Below are 18,845 nucleotides of genomic sequence, written 5' to 3' on the forward strand. Positions count from 1 at the left end.
GAGGGGTGGGGCAGGGAGAGCAGGGTTGCGCGGGTGACGGCGGATGCCGAGGGCTGCAGTGGGAGGGGGGCAGTGGAAGGAAGCCCAGGCCGCATCTCTGCGAGCGGATAAACGCCACCCGCTTTGAAGGCAGTGTGTGAAATGTGCTTGCTTTAGAGAAACAAACCCAAAACCACGGTGCGTGGTTTGAGTTTGAGATTCTGCCTCTGTGCTCACCTTGTCTGGGGAAGCTGGTGTCCCACTGTGTGATAAATATATAATTGACTAAATCTATCCAAGTCTGTGTAAAAGTAAAGTTTGGGGGAATCAGCAGCTGCCACACGAAGCCGTGCCAGTAGGACCCGAGCAGGCACTGATGAGGCTTGGAGGGCAGCCTGACTACAGCCTGAGCCTGTCAGGCAAGTGTGGATAGGGCAGTAATGTTCTGTTGTTACCATGAGCCCGAGCTTAGGTCATTAACAAAACATGTAATTTGGTCATGCGTCACTAACAAAACAGTGTCCAACTGCTACAAGAATAGACACATTTTCTATGGGAATATGTATTTTTATGTATTATTTCACAAGGCCCATTCTGCTCTGGATGTAGGTGTGAGGGGTGCTTGGTTGGATTTCCAGCCACAATCCTGGCACTAGTCTGATTCAAAGTTCTCTTGGTTTCCATCATAAGATGCATTTAAAATTACTAGGGACTACAAGAAGTATTGCACTGTTACAGAAAATACAACATTACAAGAGTAAGAACAATACTCATATATAAAAAATTGCCAATATTAGAAATAAAATACAAACTAGCAATGGGCTTGCTGCCCTAATAACCACATAAAAATTAATAATTAAAGCACCACATCAATAGTAAAATGAAGCTGAGAAGGAAGAACATTTCACAGGTGGAATTTAACTTTTTTAGAGAGGAGCTGAGCATGCAACAGGCACAAATCACAAGTTCTGGAGTTACAGGCTGACAAACGTTACCAGGCAACTACAGAAAAAAACCCCGCTAATTGTTTCCCAAACCTTATCTTGTAGAGCCTTGGTGAATGACTCCTAACTGGCCTGCAATACTCTACTGCCTTTTTAGCTTTATCGGCCGTTGTCACTCAAAGGCAACTCTGTGAGACTGGGCATAGTATGAGGTCCAGAAATTTAGAAGCTAGAAGTAACCAAAATAGCTGTCACATTCGACAACTTTTCAATAGCTTGCTTTCCCACTTCTTCAGTGAACAATTTTTACCATCAAGTTTATACATGGAGATAAAAGATATGTCATATTTTCCAGTAGTGTTTGGTTAATTAATTTTAATGGGAAGCTGTCTCAATATTTTTCAAATAAGAAAATATTTTTTAAAATATTTAGAGATTATAAAAATGTCTCCAATTGTAGTTCATTTTACAATGCCAAGTAGGGCAAGAAGTCTTAATGAAGTAGCATAGAGGAAATTTTTTTCTCCACTTTTTTAATTACTACTTTTCAAAAAATAGAAGCTATTTAGCAACTTATTTTTTATCTGACTGCCTTCATCCACTGTTGATAAAGGTACACAGAAATCATCCAGTATACTCTGCAGATTGACTAAGCTACAAAAACAGTGCACTGTGCCACAAAAAGAATATGTATCTTGGTAGCAAAACAACAAACATTAGCTTATTTTAAAATTAGAAAGCATACAATTTTTAAAGATGTAGCATAACTATAACCTGCACCAACTTTCTTCCTAACAGGAGCGTATTTACATGCATTTTGGAATATCAACAGATGAAATGACACCAGAGGTAACAAAATGTGTTACGAGAAAATTACCCCACTGCCTACATATATACACAACATCTGGTGCAAAGCCCATTGGTATCAGAGTTTTTAATGTCTGATGATTCTGTGTCCAATCCACATGTAAGAAAAAGTGCATATACAAATACTCAGGTCAAGAGACAAACATTAGAAGCTATAATCATATTTATTTAAAAAAGTGATATCAAATACAACCATATATATTTGTGCCTATTTGGAGAGCATTTTCAAAATATCAAACAGCACTGCCATTTTCCAGTCTAAACAATGACAAAGCATTTCAGCTTTCCTTTTTTAATCTTTTCAGTACTATATGCTTTATATACACAAAATAGAGACAAAAATTGTATAGGAATCCAGAGCCAAAGACATGATACTGAAAGCAGATCCTCAAGACAAAAAAAAAAAATCTATTACTGAACATGATTTCTAAACTACACAACTATTAGGCAAAAGGTGAAAAAAAATTATTCCCTTAACAAAATCCTAACTCTACACTGTTTTGTACACATGGGTTTTCATGTAGCAAAAAATAAAATTTTATCAATGCTTGCATGCTTTAAAGACAGCATCAAGGTTTTTCTCCCTTTGTTTTTCCCTCCTGCACTGGCATTTAAATATTACATCCCTTTCTTTCTCTTTTCCAAGCTTCCCCTCCTCAATTCACATAGTGGTTATATACTGGGGTGGGAGGGGGTAGGGGAGAGGTGGTGCTGGGCATGTAAAAAAAAGAAGAAAATCCAACACAGAACTAAGTGTAGTAATAATTGTTTGCTTTTTTTAAAACAAAGGAAATAAAGTAAAAACATTTTGATTTAATAAAAGCAGCTGAAAAGTCACATTTACTTTAGTAAGATTCTGAAGACCTGTAATTGGGCAAGGAGGTGACTATGGCAGGATAAATATGAAAGCAACCCTTCTAGGTGTGAAATGCAAATAAGGCAAAATGTGTATATGCAGGATAAAAAAGTTTATTGCAAAACAGCTCATGCTTTTAAGATGCAAACGTGGATACCATCCAAAGAAGATATTCATTTGAAACTAAGGAACTGAATATTTGGACTGGGACAGTTCAAATATATTAATATGAAATATTGTCCTTACATGAATAACTGATTATGTGTATGTGAGGAATGGGTATGTATCTATTACCTGTTACACTTCAAACAAGAAAAAATTGAGTGTAACTACAAAGATTTCCCAGGAGCTGTTTGTTTTATGCAAGAAACTAATGGCTTACCAAGCAAGCTACACAATTTTATATATAAGCCCTTAAAAAAAGTCTTCACTTCAGTTTTTATTTTCCTTGGATTCTTTTTCCAATTCCTTTAACATGAATTGTACAATAATATCTCTTTATAAGTCTGAATAATAGAGTTCTCCAATCCCTTTCACCACATTTCTCACTAAAAAGGCTACCATTGGTACATTTTCGTCACTGTGTTTGAAACAGTAAGTTCTGGACAATTTCACAGATATTTGAACAGTAAAACATTCATTTTTAAAAGCCTAATTGTCAGTTGTGTAATAAAACAAAGCAGCTTGGAAATGACAATATTTGTCTGAGATACAGAAATAGAACGGTTTACAAGACATGTGCAGAAGCTATTTTAAATTCACCACCATTTTATAGATTTGTAATAGAAGCAATAGCCCAATATTAAAACACATTGGAGATTTAACTTAGTATTATTTTTAAGTAGTCTGCAAAGTTATTAATTATGAAAAAACAGTAAGAGTATATTAGCTGAAAGTTACATGTAGACTTGAAGTCGTTTGAAGGGCACAAGGAGCCCAAATGTTGGAAACTAAGCCAGTATTGTATCAGAGTAGTTTCAAGTCCAGAAAACTGAGCATTGAAATAGCTTGTATTTATACCTGCTGTGCCTAACAAGAACTGCATTTAAGCATAATTGCATTACAGCACTTTTTCCTTCTGCCCTCATTACAAGACCATGAAAGCAGTTTCCAAGATGACACTTGCAGAACTAATTTTGGAAGATAGTGAATGTAAGTATCACTCATTCCCCCTGCACCTTTGATTTCCATAGGCAGGATAACACAAATTATGTCACAGGGACTGTTCACTGTGAAGAAGATGGTAAAAAAAAATAAAATCTGTTGGATGAATGAAGTCTGAAACTCTCTCAAATATCATAATGTAATACAAAAAAAAAAAAATCAAGTTCCACTCCTTTATAATGGACTTTGACCTAAAGCTACAACATGAGGAAAAAAAAAAACCCTTCAGCTTGACAGAACAGACAACCCTAGGAACAGGCTGCAAATTAGTAAGTGCCTTACGAGCATAGTTCAGCCACGCTGAAAACTCTTATCACTGAAAGAATGCACAACAAAAAAGGAGATTGGCATTTTATTGACAGCTTCCTGGCAGGTCCACACATTTTGAACTTTAGGACTGGGTTATAAAATACGTACTGCTAGCAATTAGCATTAGTCTTTTCCTTTGGTACAATTAACATATTTTGCTTAAATTGCTACCTCTTAACTCCTTGACTAGGCAGAGAAACACCTACTTCACTAAACTTGACCTTCCCCCGAAAATCAAATTGGTATCTGTGGAGTGACACTGTTTCTACACAGAAAAGAACACGGTTAGCCCTGTAATGACTGACACAGTTGTGCTTTTCAGGCACTGTTACTTTATATTCCCCACATATTAAAACACTTGGGTGATGAAGTGACTTACAAAGTGACACCTAAGTACAAATGCAAATCTCCATGCTTTAGTGATTATAAAAACATGTAATTGTCACAAGTTACAATTAACGCAACAGGGCTTAGATTTTCCTTTAATATAGGGCAGCTATGCTATATCGCTATAGAAATAATACATTTTTATTATATTCTTGTAACAGAAGATAAAAGGTCCAAGTTCTGGTATTAAATTGCCAGTCTATACCTAGTTATAAAAAGGAGAGTCTTATTTCAGAATCAGTTTATGGCACAAAAAAAAGGAGGGAAGTTAAAGCTGTGGATCATTTACAGATGAGCAAAAAAAAAAAAAATCAGTGCTTTACAGATTCCTGTTTTCAGTTTCATGTAAGTTTTAAACTGAAAGCAGAAATTTACATCCTGAAAAATGCAGCATTTCAAAATGGCATATGCATACATGGACTTTTAAAGCCAGTGTTCAGTTGTATTAATTTGAGACATTACAGATATTAATGATAATGCGCATGACAGGATTATTTGAAAAAAGACAAAATTTAAAATTAGTTTTTAAAAAGTAGTGCAGCCTCACATACCAGTGGTTCTGGTGACATTGGTGGAAATTCCACACACAGGTAAGGTAAAAAGAATTTAGCCCAATTATGTATAATATAATAATATCCTAAGCTATCAAGAAACCATTGCTGTAAACAAATCTTTACTGAGAGGTAAAAGCCCTTTCATGTACAGTACTACTTGATGCTGAATGTATATTTTCATCTAGCTACCATCCCTTTCATACTCATTTTAATTAAATGTTACTACTGTGCAATGATATAACTTTAGAATATTTTGATAAAGAAATTTGGAGTTATCTTCAAAAGATTCTTAGAATGCCTGTGCTAACTGTTAATGCATTAAGTGGACTACAGCTTACATACTCTATCTACAACATATCTCCATTTAATTTATATGTAAACAGAGTTTGTATTTCAAGCACCATTTAGGAAAATGAAACATACCTCAATCGTTGCACTGAAGTTGAAAGTCAGGTTTGGTCACCCCGTTTTACACATTCATCCTGGATATCAAAGCAAATGTCTTACAACCAATAGAATAAGCTCTCTCACATACTTTGCTCCCCGATTTTGCTCAGGATCAGAAATAGCATGATAAAAAATTGTAAGGTGCGTGAATAAAGGCCATTCCTGAAAAAGCTGCAACATTCTGACAGACACTCATAAAAAGCATTTCAGAAAGAACATCCACACAGACATAAATATTCATTATTAAATGAGCTACTTGCACAGGGTTCATTTCAGACTGCAGGAACACACCTTGTGTGTGTGGCACTGACTTTATGGCACCTAAACACCCTCCTCCTTTCTCCTCGACTCGGTTACAGCTCTTTCATACTGAAAGGGCAGAATAAAAGGTTGAGCTTGAAGAGGAAAACAAGACTCCAGAAGAGGTAGAAAGGAAAACCTGTTTAACCAAACTCATTATACACTACTACTTTTATAATAAAGACAATGGCATAACTAGAAAAAGCATAAGAAAACAAAAACAAATAAAATACCCAAAGCAAAGGCGGCAAGTTGTCTGTCAAAAGATAACAGGGCAATGCAAAAACCCTACTTTAAACATGGATCTGAAATGTTTACAGTTGGAAGTAAAACCTACAGCTTGAACTGAAAGTAAAACAGAAAGTGTTAGAAAGTCAGAAGTCACTGAAAGATTCAGGAATAATAATATAATCAACAACACACTGAAGATTCTCTTGAACTGCAAAGTATGAAATTTATGTATTCATGTTTCTCCTGTAAAATGGGTAATTTCAAAAGTGGACAGAAGAATCGAGAAGTTGACATTAAGTAATTCAGAATAAACAATCACAAAATAAATTATCTAAGATAAAGAGAATTTAATTATTTTCCCATTTTAAGTGATTTCTTATAAAGAACGTAGTCAATTATGAGAACAACTTATTACTTGTATCTATTTTTCCATTAGTACTGAAGGAAATCAGTCGATGCTGGTTTTCAGCACCTTTAGAATTCTTCAAAACAATTTAAACTTGCTTTTTAACTGCAAGTTACAGCTGCTGTACGTGTCTAGGTTTGTTCATGTGAATAGTTTAAGTAATTTTAGTACAGCTACTCTTGTGTGTTTTGTAGTAGGAGTGCTACAGTTTTCTAAATTAGTGCAATCTTTTTTGTACTTGCAGGCTCCCTCTAAACGCTGACCCTGACCCCACTTCCTGCTCCCAGAACTCTGAAATGAACCCTGCTTGTGCAACAACCACACAGTAAAATTATAATGGAGACATAGTGTTTTGACAATAAGATGGAAAAAGGAAGTTATGTCATTTCTCCTCTTCTTTATTCAAGTGGTTTCTAACAGATTCCAGAGACATATTCATGGCTGCTTGAAGCATGTCTTCTTCACTCAGATCAGCACCTAAAGAAAAGAAATGCATATACCCTGTAATAAATGCACAGAGCTACTTCTCAACTGTAGTTAATTCTTTACTTGTTCCTTTTGTCCACACCCACCTCATTTTCCATCACCAAAACTGTTGAGGTTTTTTTGTTTGGATGGTTGGTTGTTGTTTTTTTTAAATAATTTAACATTTTCCACTTAACTTTCCATCCAGAATGGCCAGTTTGTAACAAGTAATACACATTAATTTTGGATCACCAATACTTAATACTGCTAAGGCCTAGATACTACGTTCTACTGCAAAACGCTTCCAGTAATTTTGTCAGATATTACTCCAAGTTTATTACATTGTCATACAACTTTAAAAGTCCTTTAGGAAACAAATTGTTGGCACAAATCCCAAAGATTACAATTTGTAATGCTCAAGTCAAACAACAAAAAGCAAAGCCAGAACTCAAATGGTCTAATAGTAACAACTCTTCATTCTGAAACAGGATATTGATATTCAAAGCAGAACAGGCTTTTCAGGAAAGTGATCCTTTGCTTGACTGCCAAAAGGAGTAATGGCTGGGATACATAGTCTGAATGACTGCTGGAGTGAGGAAGCAGGCAGACAAGGAAAGTCAGGAAACAGAGCACAACACAAAGGTGACAGAGACATCAGTATTTCAGTGTTGGAAATAATTCTAAATACAATACCTGGGTCAGCTTCCAGAGTGCTTGAGCTTAGAGTTGGCTTATTGTGTAGATTTGGGGTCTGATCTTGCTGCTGTAGCTGTTGTTGCTGCCTGAAAGCATTATAAATTTTTTTAAGAGAATAAGATTAACATCAGAATGAGACCTGTATCAAGTCTGTTTCATTGCAAGGAAGGCCAAGAGTGAGAAGTAGAAGCTGTTTACTACAACAACACTCCTGCACCTAAAGTCTCTTCAGTCATTTCACCCTGCTAAGCTTAGGACGCCTTTCTTCCCAGCATTATATGTCAAGCCACATTACTGTTTTCCCAGAACTCAGACGCTCTGCATTCTGATCTTCTCATGCAAAGTCTAACTCCTCCTATCCATAGCATTTCTCCCTGGTCTTTATTTTCTGCATCACTAGGATAGAGATATAAGGAAAAGCTATAACAATACCCCAACTATGTATTAAGAAGCTACTCCCAAACAGCAACATAAAATATCATCTAGAATGCTTTCATGTGATGCACATTAGAGCCATCAATACCAAAAGTAAAGTCTAACAGAAAGAATAGTTTTCTTCAGGAAAATAATTACATACATTTACATTCATTTAAAATACTTCTAACATTACGGTTTTTTCTTCACAAGGCTATGTTGCATTACTAACAGATCCCCTCTTATTTACAGGTTTCCTTTCTTCATAGGAACCCTCTGGGAATAGCAAAATTCAGGTACTGTTAGGAAAACACGTTCAGAAATAAAAGTTAAGCTGGTCCTCAGTCAGAAACCCATCCATGCCCCAAAAGCACTGAAAAATAATGACATGTACTTCCACATGCAATTTTCTGTCAACCACTTTACTTTTCAAAATATGCTTGTCTTCTCCTTCGCAGCTCTTCTGAAGAGAGGGAGTCTGTCTGACTGGTGTGAGGCGACTGAGGAACATCCTGCGGCAAGGAGTCCGAGAACTCACTTTGACGACTACCTAAAAACAGAAGATGGCATATCCTACTAATTACAGTAAAACGAAGTTAGTAAATTAAATACAGCTTAAGAAAGTATCTTCAAACTTGAGGGGAAGAAAGAGACTTGTTGGAGAAATAAGCACCTAGGCTAACTTCACTTGATACTGTCTCTCCTCCATACCTTGGGACTGTTTGCCTTTCCTCCTGCCACCCTTTGTCAATTTATTCTTGCTTCCTAATGATCAACACTAACATGAAAGTGGCAACTTTTCAAAAAGCAGAGAGGAGATAGCTACAAGAAATTCTGGATTGTCCTTCCATGCCTCAAAGCCAGTCTTTTCAGAAAGCTTGACACATACCGGAAAAAGTGGCTGGCAAACTGATTTCAGTAGCTGCCTAACACATAAGCAACACGAACAATGTAAGAGAAATTTAGATGAGGACTGCACCTTGCATGCTGAGTTGGATGGCTCTGCGAAGATCAGCTTCTTCATCTTCCATATCAATTTCCTGTCTGCTTAGAGCCAAGGCTCTCTGAAAATTCTCTTCATCTTCATCTAACATGCCTGTTCCATCAAAAGGATGGTTAACTTCTATTGCTTGGTCCACGTCACTTCTGGGTAACCTGTGAAATGGATACATTGATGGTATGGAAATTATATTAACTTTTACTTTGAGATTTAAAGTAAATATTTTCTGCTGACTTAACTCTACTTATTTTAAACTTTGAAAAATAAATTCTATCGTGAAAATCTGTTTTATAAACAATTATTTTCATTTCTACATGAAAAAGTACAGAAGAGAAAATGAAAATACTGCAACTCTAAACCCATGTACACATTGACAAGAAACTGTTCGATAGCAAAAAACTTCATAAACATCACAGCTACAAAAAGTGGTAATACACGTTCTTTGAACCTACTGTTACTTACACACCAGCAGAAAATAGTGCATGTGGTCTCCTCTTTAGGAAGCTTTGATGACCACAGCAGAGCAATAGATTCTCTGTAAGCTATACACAATTTCCACGTTACTGCCAAGCAGTTTTTTTTTTATTCCATCAATTTACACCAGTTTACCTTTACAAAGCGGAAGAAATAATAATGAATAAATTCATCTGAAAAGCCTTGAGGCTTTTTATCAGTATGCAACTTACGCACTATAAAAATGTGATAAAATTATTGCAAAACCAGTATTTTATATGCTTTCAAGACTGTTTTTTATTAGTATGCACCACAACATTTACAGTGAAGTTACTCCAAAAGGGAATGTATGATTTATATGATGTGCAATTCAGATACGGGTTTCTCTTTCTTTTCTACTTCCAATGGAATGCACAAGCCAGTCTTAATTATAGATTGATCAGTATTAACCATAGGTTGGTGAGATTTTCCAACTCATTGTACTAAAATTTGAAAAATATTGTAATCATAAAGTTAAAAATCTGCACTATGCAAGATTAAGCACATGGAAATACTAAATCCTTATTAAGGTAGTTTTTGCCCACTTAAAACACCACTTGTATTCTACCAACTTACTTCTACTGCATGCAGCAGTAGTAAGCACATTACACTAAAGGTACTTCTAATTACATCTTCAACAGGGTTGCTTCCATGTAGGCATTCATCATGGAAACAAATCATACTGAACATTATTAAAATAAAAATCTCTCTTTACCTTACCTCTGATCTCTTGACTGTGCTGTCTCTTCTCCGATTAGTTTTGGTCGCTGCATCTGCTGTACCCGAATCATCTGCAATAGCTGATCAGCCTCACAGTCTGGCAGGTCACCTTTTACTACAAATATCGAATAACCTGAGAAAAATAAATTGTAAGTCTGCAGCATTAAGGTGCATGCATAAACACGCTAAAATGCACACTACATGGAACAAATTGATGTGCAATTTATTACAATGTAAGGCTCTACCTTTCATTAGAAGGACTTGGGTTATTTCACTAATTCAATCATAAAACTAAGGGTAGATAACTGAATACATAACTTCTAATAAATAATGATTATTACCTACTTTAATTAATGAGATTTAATATCTGCAAGTTACTATTACCTTCCTGTTGTAACTGAGCCAAGAAAAGTGCAAGATATGTATCTGATATTAGTTCTGGACCCATCAAGAGAGAGTTCAAGTTAAACCACTGTAATTAAGAAAAAAAAAAGTTTGAGAACAAATTAGCATAAAGATTACTTGGTAATCCATTTCTGTACATTGTGGTCATTTTCTATGATGGAATATCTGAGTAAATCTAGTAAAATAAATTATCAAATTAAAATCTTTTGAAGCACAATACCTATACTGCTAAAGGTAACCCTTCAAATACCCTACAGCTAACAGGAGATCTGAAGTGGGGATGTTACTGAACACTGGTACCAGGCAAACGGATTAAAACAGATAAATCAAAATGTAACAGTATAAGAATTATTTAAGCAGAATTATAGAATGATGCCTGAATCCTAGTTCTAAATCTGTTCAGAGACTAACGAAGGAAGAAACCCTTCATCAGTTAATGCTGTAACTTAAGAAATCAATAGATACAGGAAACAGAAGTTGAATTCTTTCCATGAAATACTTTCATTAAACATGCTGCCTTTAATAGCTGGTGATGCTGCAAACTATTGTTTACTTCTCTCTGAGATAATTTTTAAATTTAAAAATTAAGAAAAACTAACTCCAATTTAATATGCTGATATTACAGCATAATATTACAGTAGGGGACACTTGAGAAATATACACAAACCATTTTCAGTTCCTGAAGAAGATAACTAGTCATTTATAATACTTCTTCTAGAGAAAATATATTCAACCCAGATGGCAAAACAGTCTACTTTTAAAACTCCATATATATTGTAATCAATCTGAAGAGCCTCTCTCATACCACACATTCATTAGTATCCAATTTTAACCAGGAAGCACCATTTCAGAGAGCAGAAGGAGAATTCTATCTCCATTCTCACAAAAATGCATTTAACTACCCCAACTTCTATATATGCAGTCATACACATGCAATCAGGCCCTTATTATAATTCACCTGGAATACAGGAAGTGACCATCTACCACTGTGTCATTCAGTCACTTAATTTGTCAAAAACACCCTTTGCCACTAGGAAATGGTAAGACAACCAGCAGTGTAGGACTGGGAAATAAAAAGTTATGTAAGTGAATATGATGGACAAAATCCAAACTTTTAAAAGGAAATATGGAGGAAGATGGCTTAGTTAACTAATTTTGCTTTAACTATAATAGAAGAGAAACAGTTCAAATCTAAGTCAACCTATTTTATCATCTTTTATCATTACTCTCTAGATAACAGACACCTAGTATTGTCTTAATGAGGATAAAAGTCACATGTACAAGCAAAAGACATTAAAACATTTTGGGCTAGAATGATAGCTCACAAAATTTCACCCAACATGATTGTATACATCATAAGGAATATTCCTGTACTTTTAAGAGACCATGCAGCTTTTTCGATATCAAATATACAAAAATTGCCTGTAAACATTAGCCATACTTTTAAACAACAGCAGAACAGCAGTGTAGTCTGTTTACTCACAAATGTTGGGTTTTTTTTAATCTGGGTGACAACATGAGTAGCTACCCCTTGAAAAATGAACCAAATGAGTAGAGTCCTGTTCACTATTGTAGAATCTAAAATCTTATCTCATGAACATTTTCTGTGACAACAAAAACTCTGAAAAAACCAAACACCAAACCAGCTTATACTGTATGAAATCTTATGCAGAACAGTAATTGGCTACTGAAATAAATAAAACACTGCATTCATGTTACAGGGGACATGGATGTGAAGTGAGGTATTATATATGTGCAATCTATCTGTATGGCCATCCCTTACCTTTAATAACTATTTTCTGCTTATAATACCACTGTTTCAGAAAGTTTTCTAAAATAGCGCAAAGTTGTGATTTTACTTTCCCCAACCATATCCTGATGGATACTCATAAATACTAGCAATCATAAATATTAAAATATTTGAAATTTGAACTTTTTCTTATACCTCGTGTCAATTTAAGTGAGCAAAATTATTTTTACAATGTCAATAATTTAGTGCATTAAAATAAATTTGCAATCTATAGGGATCCTAATCCTTGTCCAGGACTTTTGCCTCTCCCCCTGGACAATTTTTCTGCAATTTTTCATGCAGAAAAGAAAGAAAAGAGCTTAAGAAGCCACATGGACTCTACAAGAACTGCAGCTCCCTGGAGTCTTTCCCTAGGCTAACCTGCATAAAAAGCTGCCTGGCATATGTGTGATACAACCAACATATATTTTTTCTTTTTGTAAAATAGAGGTTACTATTAAAGCAAATTGCAGCAAAAGCTTGCAAAAGGCCAACACATGGTCTACTCGCAACCACTTCTCCACCCCCATTCTGAAGTCAATTTTTAAATAAAAAAAGACAGTGTCACCTGTTTTCCTAACTTTCGAACTGTAAACCAGTGTTCCTTATAATTACAAATAAATGATTTTTCATTTCTGTAAAAAGAAAAACAAAAGGTACAGACAAAATTAAATACTCTAATAATGGAGTGCATATTAATGTTTAAGTTCTTTGCTACCACTAATTTAAACGTATAGAATAAATTTGCAGTAATACAACTGCTGATGTTACAGAGTACTCATACTGCTTTTAAAACATTTAGGAAGTTGTCAACATTACCAACATCTCCATATACCTGTGATGCCACAGATACTGAGATGTCATGAAGGCACAGGGGACATATTCTCATACACATCACAAAAAAGAAAAAATTAAAGACAGGATAATAAAAACATCAGAATACAACAGAGCTCAAAATAGTAATTTTAAAGAAATATTTAAATCGTAGAGTAAGAGGGGTTTTTATTTTTCTGTAAAATGAAAGCAGGGTGCTAAGAAAAAAAAAGTCTTACATAGGGTCGATCCCAAGCCTCTGATACTCTGGGCTGTTGAAGAGGATTAGTTCTAAACCCCAAACTTTCAAAGCATTGCTTATAACCTGTCAAAAAATAGCACTTCTCGTAAGTCAAACCAGTCAAATCTAAATTTAAGCAATGCAGCCATCGCAGCTGATATAAACAGTTATACCCTCCCTCCCCCTCAGCACAAAATCATCCTTCCCCACAGCAACTACTGGAAATTTTACACCACCCCTTGTTACAGGATGAGTCAGGCACATTAGCACAAACTCTTTTCAAGTAACTCTTCAAAACTATCTGAATTAATGCTGTAAGGAATTTAAGATTAACAATTCATCTTCCTTCCAGCGAGCCAACTATGTAACAAGTGAGCAAAGCAATGACAGGACAAAAAAAAAAGTAGAACATAGGAAGCATTTTGTTTTCCAGCTTCAATGTTGAAGCAGCACAATCAAGAATAGAAAAAAAAGTCAAACTGTTAATGGTTTTCACCAAATAGAAAACAAGCCCTGCCCAGCCACAAGACAGACAGACTCTTGAAGGACTCTGGAACACTGAGATAGCCAGAAGTGTAAAGCATCGCCTACAGCTCTAGTCTAGACACAAGTCCCAGTTTCATGTTCAGTACCTTCTGTTGCTGTTGTTCTGGTTTAAGTATTTCTTATTAATTACTTTCCCTTTATGCTCCTTAGAATAGACAAGAAAAAGCCCAGCAGTAAAGTGTCTGGAGTGTTATAAAAACTGGACTGCAGATATTGCAGCTTTTTCAGTTCTGCAGATCACTGTGATAACCCCGTAACCACTAACACAGGCTCTACAGTCTGCAGTTTGAGAAAATTAACTCAAGTCTGCTTGTAGCCAAGGTCTACATCTGAAGCAGCCCTAAGAAGCCACTTAAAAATCAAGTTTATTGACAGTAGGTGTCATTTCACAGTTCAGGAGCCCATGCAGCTACTTTGTGTTTAAGGGCCCAGGAACTGAAGAATTGCAAGTCACTGCCTTAAATGAAAAACACTCTGAAGATCTGGAAGTCCTGCACTTAATCCCATTAAGCCTATGGACTGGAAACTAGAAGAAAAAGCTTGATGCCATTTTAATTTTATGAGAGAACATATATTGCATAAATAAAATATTTTGGTTTTGTACAGAGCTGTGCTTACTTGAATTGAGAAGAATCCGCTGTCATCCATATTTACAGAAGGCTGCTGCTCAGTGTGAGGTTGGGAGGGAGAAAAGGGAAAAATAGTGTAGACATAAAAGGTCAGAAATAATTCAGTTTTGAAAAGAAATATAACTTCACATACTTACAGCAACAACCAAATATGTCCTAGTCTGCATGGCTGATTACAATGCCCAAATAAGCTTATTAGTTAAGAACTCAAACCTTTACATTTCAAATGCTCAGTGCTTAAAGGACAGACAGGCATGGGAACTTCTGTTCCTATCTCTGCCACTGGCTTATAAAACCGAAAGGCAAATCAAGGATCCTCCTCCTCGCCAGGCTTGACCTTCCTACCTATAAGATGAAGATAAGGTAGCTTTTTGCAGGATTACTGTAAAGCTGTACTAGTAATACTTGAAAATGCCAAATTTGAGATGCATCAATGAAAAGGCGTATAAATTTAATAAGTATTAGCACTAGGATATTAACCTTCTCCAGGTATGCAAGAATAGGTCTGTGCTACACAATATTAGATTTCAGGCAAATATCAAGCAACCTCAAATTAAGATAATTTTACCTGTAAAAATGTTCTATATTCTTCACTAGACACTCCTCCCTCTGCCATTCTCATTCTTTCTTCCTCATCCAACTGCTGTGCAATAGAGGATAACTCAACAGGACTGAAATATTCCCCTTGTAGCAAATTATTCAGACAGTGCTGTGCACACAATGAGCCTTCTTGCTAACAATGGAAGAGAAGAAGATACCAAACACAACACAGAACTCACGTTAATGGTTTAATCTGTAAAATGACTCAACCGTTTCCTTCTGGCAAACCTCCTGCCCTCCCCACTCACCCAGAATGCCATATATTGTTCAGATGTATCAGACTGCAAGCTACAGAACATAACTCCCCTCAATTTGATGGAGGAAAAAACCCAACACAACAGTTTAGATCTCTGTTTCCCAGCAGCAAACATTTTCTGCAACATATGCTCTCCTTATTTAACTTTTCTTCCCTGCCAGACGTGGCTATTGGCAATCTGCTCTCCACATGTGGCTAAAGAAAAGCCGACCATTAAGACTTCAGAGAAATTTAAAAGTATACATTGACAGAATTTATTTCCTTCATTTCAGGTTACTCAGCATGTTCAGGCTATTAAAAAAATGTGTTTATTACTACGAAAGTGATTAGGAGCTGGAGAAGCAGTAAAGCTCATTTTCCATGTGAAATACATGCATGCAACTAGGTAAAAGAAACTAATACTACCAGCTCTAAAATCCTGATGATGATGATGAGGTGACAAGAATAAAAAAACCTTAAATTCAGCATGTTAAACAATGAAAATATTTTTGTTGATAAACCATTTAAATGAAAAACACTTCAGATGCTTTGTTAAATACCCAGCACACTGGAGATCATAGAAATGTAATATAACATTTTTAGACCCAAATTGAAAATGAGTAAATTAGAAAGTCAGTCATGATTTTCTAGCACAAATTAAAAATTTGTAGTCTGAATGAATGCATGTCAGACACCATCATTTCTGCAAGTGCAGATAAAATACTGCCTTGTTAAAAAAAACAACCCAAACAAACCAACCAACCAAATGACAGTTTCCTACGAAAAGCATCCCTGCTTACAAGTAACTACACTACAAGCGGAAGATGAGATTAAGATCAGTTTTAAAATCCTGCTTTTCTTTTTTATCCATTTTTATTTACATTAAGAACTCCAAAGTGCATGACCTCTATTAAAAATGAAACTAAAACCCCTCAACAAAAAAAACCAAGAACACCCCCCCCCCCACCAAACCCACAGAAACCAAGAGTACAAAGCGCATGCCTTGGAGGAATATTCTTTAAACTTCCATGAAAACCTCATACAAATCACATGCACAAATCTCCCATGATTGCCCTTACAGCAGGAACCTTCAAAGCTCCTTTTACCCCAGATGCCAGAGTTTTCCTAGTGCTCCATCACTCAACTGAGCAAGGAGTTATTAAATCTAAACTGGCTGCACAGGCAGGGTCCAACAGAATCCAGACCTGACACCCCCTCCAGCTCCCGTCCTTCCCACAATGAGAAGCTCAAGACTAAAACACCAGCTCCCGGCCCAGCTGCTGGTCATACGATAAAACTGGAACAGAAAAACTCACTCAAGAATCACACGTTTCTCTATGAGAAATATATTAAATTGATTTAGAAACAAGGACATATTAAAGTGTCTTTGAAAATGAGTTATATTATAGGCTTCAATCTTAATTTTACTAAAAGGACCATTCTGTATTCATACAGTTTTATCTTAAAATAATAAGCAAAATTAGTACAGATTAAGCAGAGTTTTTACAGACATTAACTTCATTTTGTGTGTGTGTGTGTGCGCGGAGAGAATACGGCATCATTCCATAATCTGAAATCCCCTTGCTGAAATCTATCCCGATATAAGCTGCTGCCCTGCTTTCAGAGTTTTCAACCACTCGTATCTCACCAAGGAAAGCACCAACTTCTAAGACAGGGCCTCCTTAAGCCCTACTTTGTGCAACTGTCATTCCCCTATTAAAAATGCCACATTGCTTAGGTCTTTGTTTCGTTAAGCTTCCATTATAAATATCATGTTTTTCATGCCTTTCTATTGGAACATGTGAGGTGTGCAGATTCAAGTGGGAGATGTGCATGGATATTAAGCACTTTAAATATTTTGACAGGAACTGAACCAGCACATTTGATAGGAGGGGGGCATGGAAAATACACTTTATGAAAAAAAACACAAAGGCTGAGTTAAATTTTCCCTAGAAAAATGATAAGATGATAAAAATATCTGTTACTCCAATTTAAAACAGGCATTCAGTTATAGCTTTCTAACTGTGTAACTAACTCACCAGGGAGCAGTTATATTTCACATGAGACACCTAAGACTGCACCATCTGCCCAAAACCTGTAGCAACTACAGATTTCAGTCAGCTTTGAACTCGGAATATATTATACTCTGTCACTTCAACGTCAGCAGACTTTTGTTATTAAACTACAAAGCAACTCCATCATCTCATTAAGTGATAGGCTAGGACAGAAAAAAGAACAGTACTCTTGCTTTGAGCTCATTTTCAAATTGTATCTGGAACTCAAGGTCACTGTAGCAGAGGCCATAATGGCTGAAATCCAACACTCATCCTCTGGACAGCAGCTCTTTTGCCACCCAAAGCAAGTTTGAAAGAACACTACTCCGCTTCTACAGATTTCAGAACAGTAACTTTTTTTTCAGAAAGTTATACAGCTATCTTGCTTTGTTTGCAAAGTAAACCAGGCATTATGCACAAGAGCAGCGTATAAAAACCAATGGTAATCTTAACACAATAGATGTGCAGAGCCGTTAGTAACTTATATTAAAAAAAGTTATATTTGAACATCACTAGAACATTAATAACTCATATTTGGAAGCCTGGATAAATCACAGCAATTCATCATAGCATTTGTCCTCTGAAACGGGAAGCATTGTTCAGCATATAGAAGAATTCGGGTTTCCTTAACAGCTCTCCCCTTCTCTGCTCGTTACGCGCTCGGAGCCAAGCCAGGCTGAGCGAAGGGATGTGTCTGAGCGCACAGGACACACCCTGCCTGAGCTGCTCAGCTTCACAGTTCTCTCTCAGCCACTCAAATTGTGCCTGTACAAGCAACAGCCATAGCTTGCACCTTCTGATACCCAAGGTCCATTCCTAAAGGCCTAAGAAGAGCAATTTTCATGTGAGAGGAATGACTGAGGCTCAGCCCTGACCCTCTTTCATCTCCAGTAACACCTCCCTTCATAGAATCATTAATGTTGGAAAAGTCCTCTAAGATCAAGTCCAACCATCAGCCCAACACCACCATACCCAGGAAACCATGTCCTGAAGTGCCACATCCACACATTTTTTGAACACCTCCAGGGATGGGGACTCCACCACATCCTGGGGCAGCCCCTTCCAGTGCTTGACACCCCTTTCAGTAAAGAAATTTTTCCTAATATCAATCTAACCCTCCCCTGATGCAACTTGAGGCCATTTCCTCTTGTTCTATCACTACTTACACGGGAGAAGAGACCAACACCCACCTCACTACAACCTCCTTTCAGGTAGTTGTAGAGACCGCTAAGGTCTCCCCTCAGTTTCCTCCAAGCTAAATAATCCCAGTTTGCTCCCCACAGAGGCCCCAGGACTCGCACA

General features: G+C 36.4%; 1 protein-coding gene across 2 annotated transcripts in view; it reads right to left on the minus strand.

The window, feature by feature from the left end:
* Window positions 1–6,638: 6,638 nt before the first annotated feature.
* ATXN3 (ataxin 3) overlaps window positions 6,639–18,845 on the minus strand; it is a 12,561-nt gene continuing 354 nt past the window's right edge. Inside the window, exons 2-11 of one of the 2 annotated variants that reach the window (XM_010184209.1) lie at window positions 15,223–15,387; window positions 14,644–14,688; window positions 13,478–13,563; window positions 12,994–13,060; window positions 10,616–10,703; window positions 10,232–10,364; window positions 8,999–9,174; window positions 8,446–8,569; window positions 7,603–7,691; window positions 6,639–6,921 (exon numbers count right to left, since the gene is read on the minus strand). In XM_010184209.1, coding sequence (XP_010182511.1) covers window positions 6,827–6,921; window positions 7,603–7,691; window positions 8,446–8,569; window positions 8,999–9,174; window positions 10,232–10,364; window positions 10,616–10,703; window positions 12,994–13,060; window positions 13,478–13,563; window positions 14,644–14,688; window positions 15,223–15,387 — 1,068 coding nt within the window. In that variant the 3' untranslated portion in view covers window positions 6,639–6,826. The remainder of the gene's footprint in view (window positions 6,922–7,602; window positions 7,692–8,445; window positions 8,570–8,998; window positions 9,175–10,231; window positions 10,365–10,615; window positions 10,704–12,993; window positions 13,061–13,477; window positions 13,564–14,643; window positions 14,689–15,222; window positions 15,388–18,845) is intronic. The other variant, XM_010184210.1, reaches the window with a different exon arrangement.

Source organism: Mesitornis unicolor, unplaced genomic scaffold (assembly GCF_000695765.1).
Source record: "Mesitornis unicolor isolate BGI_N332 unplaced genomic scaffold, ASM69576v1 scaffold16415, whole genome shotgun sequence".
Classification (NCBI taxonomy): domain Eukaryota; kingdom Metazoa; phylum Chordata; class Aves; order Mesitornithiformes; family Mesitornithidae; genus Mesitornis; species Mesitornis unicolor.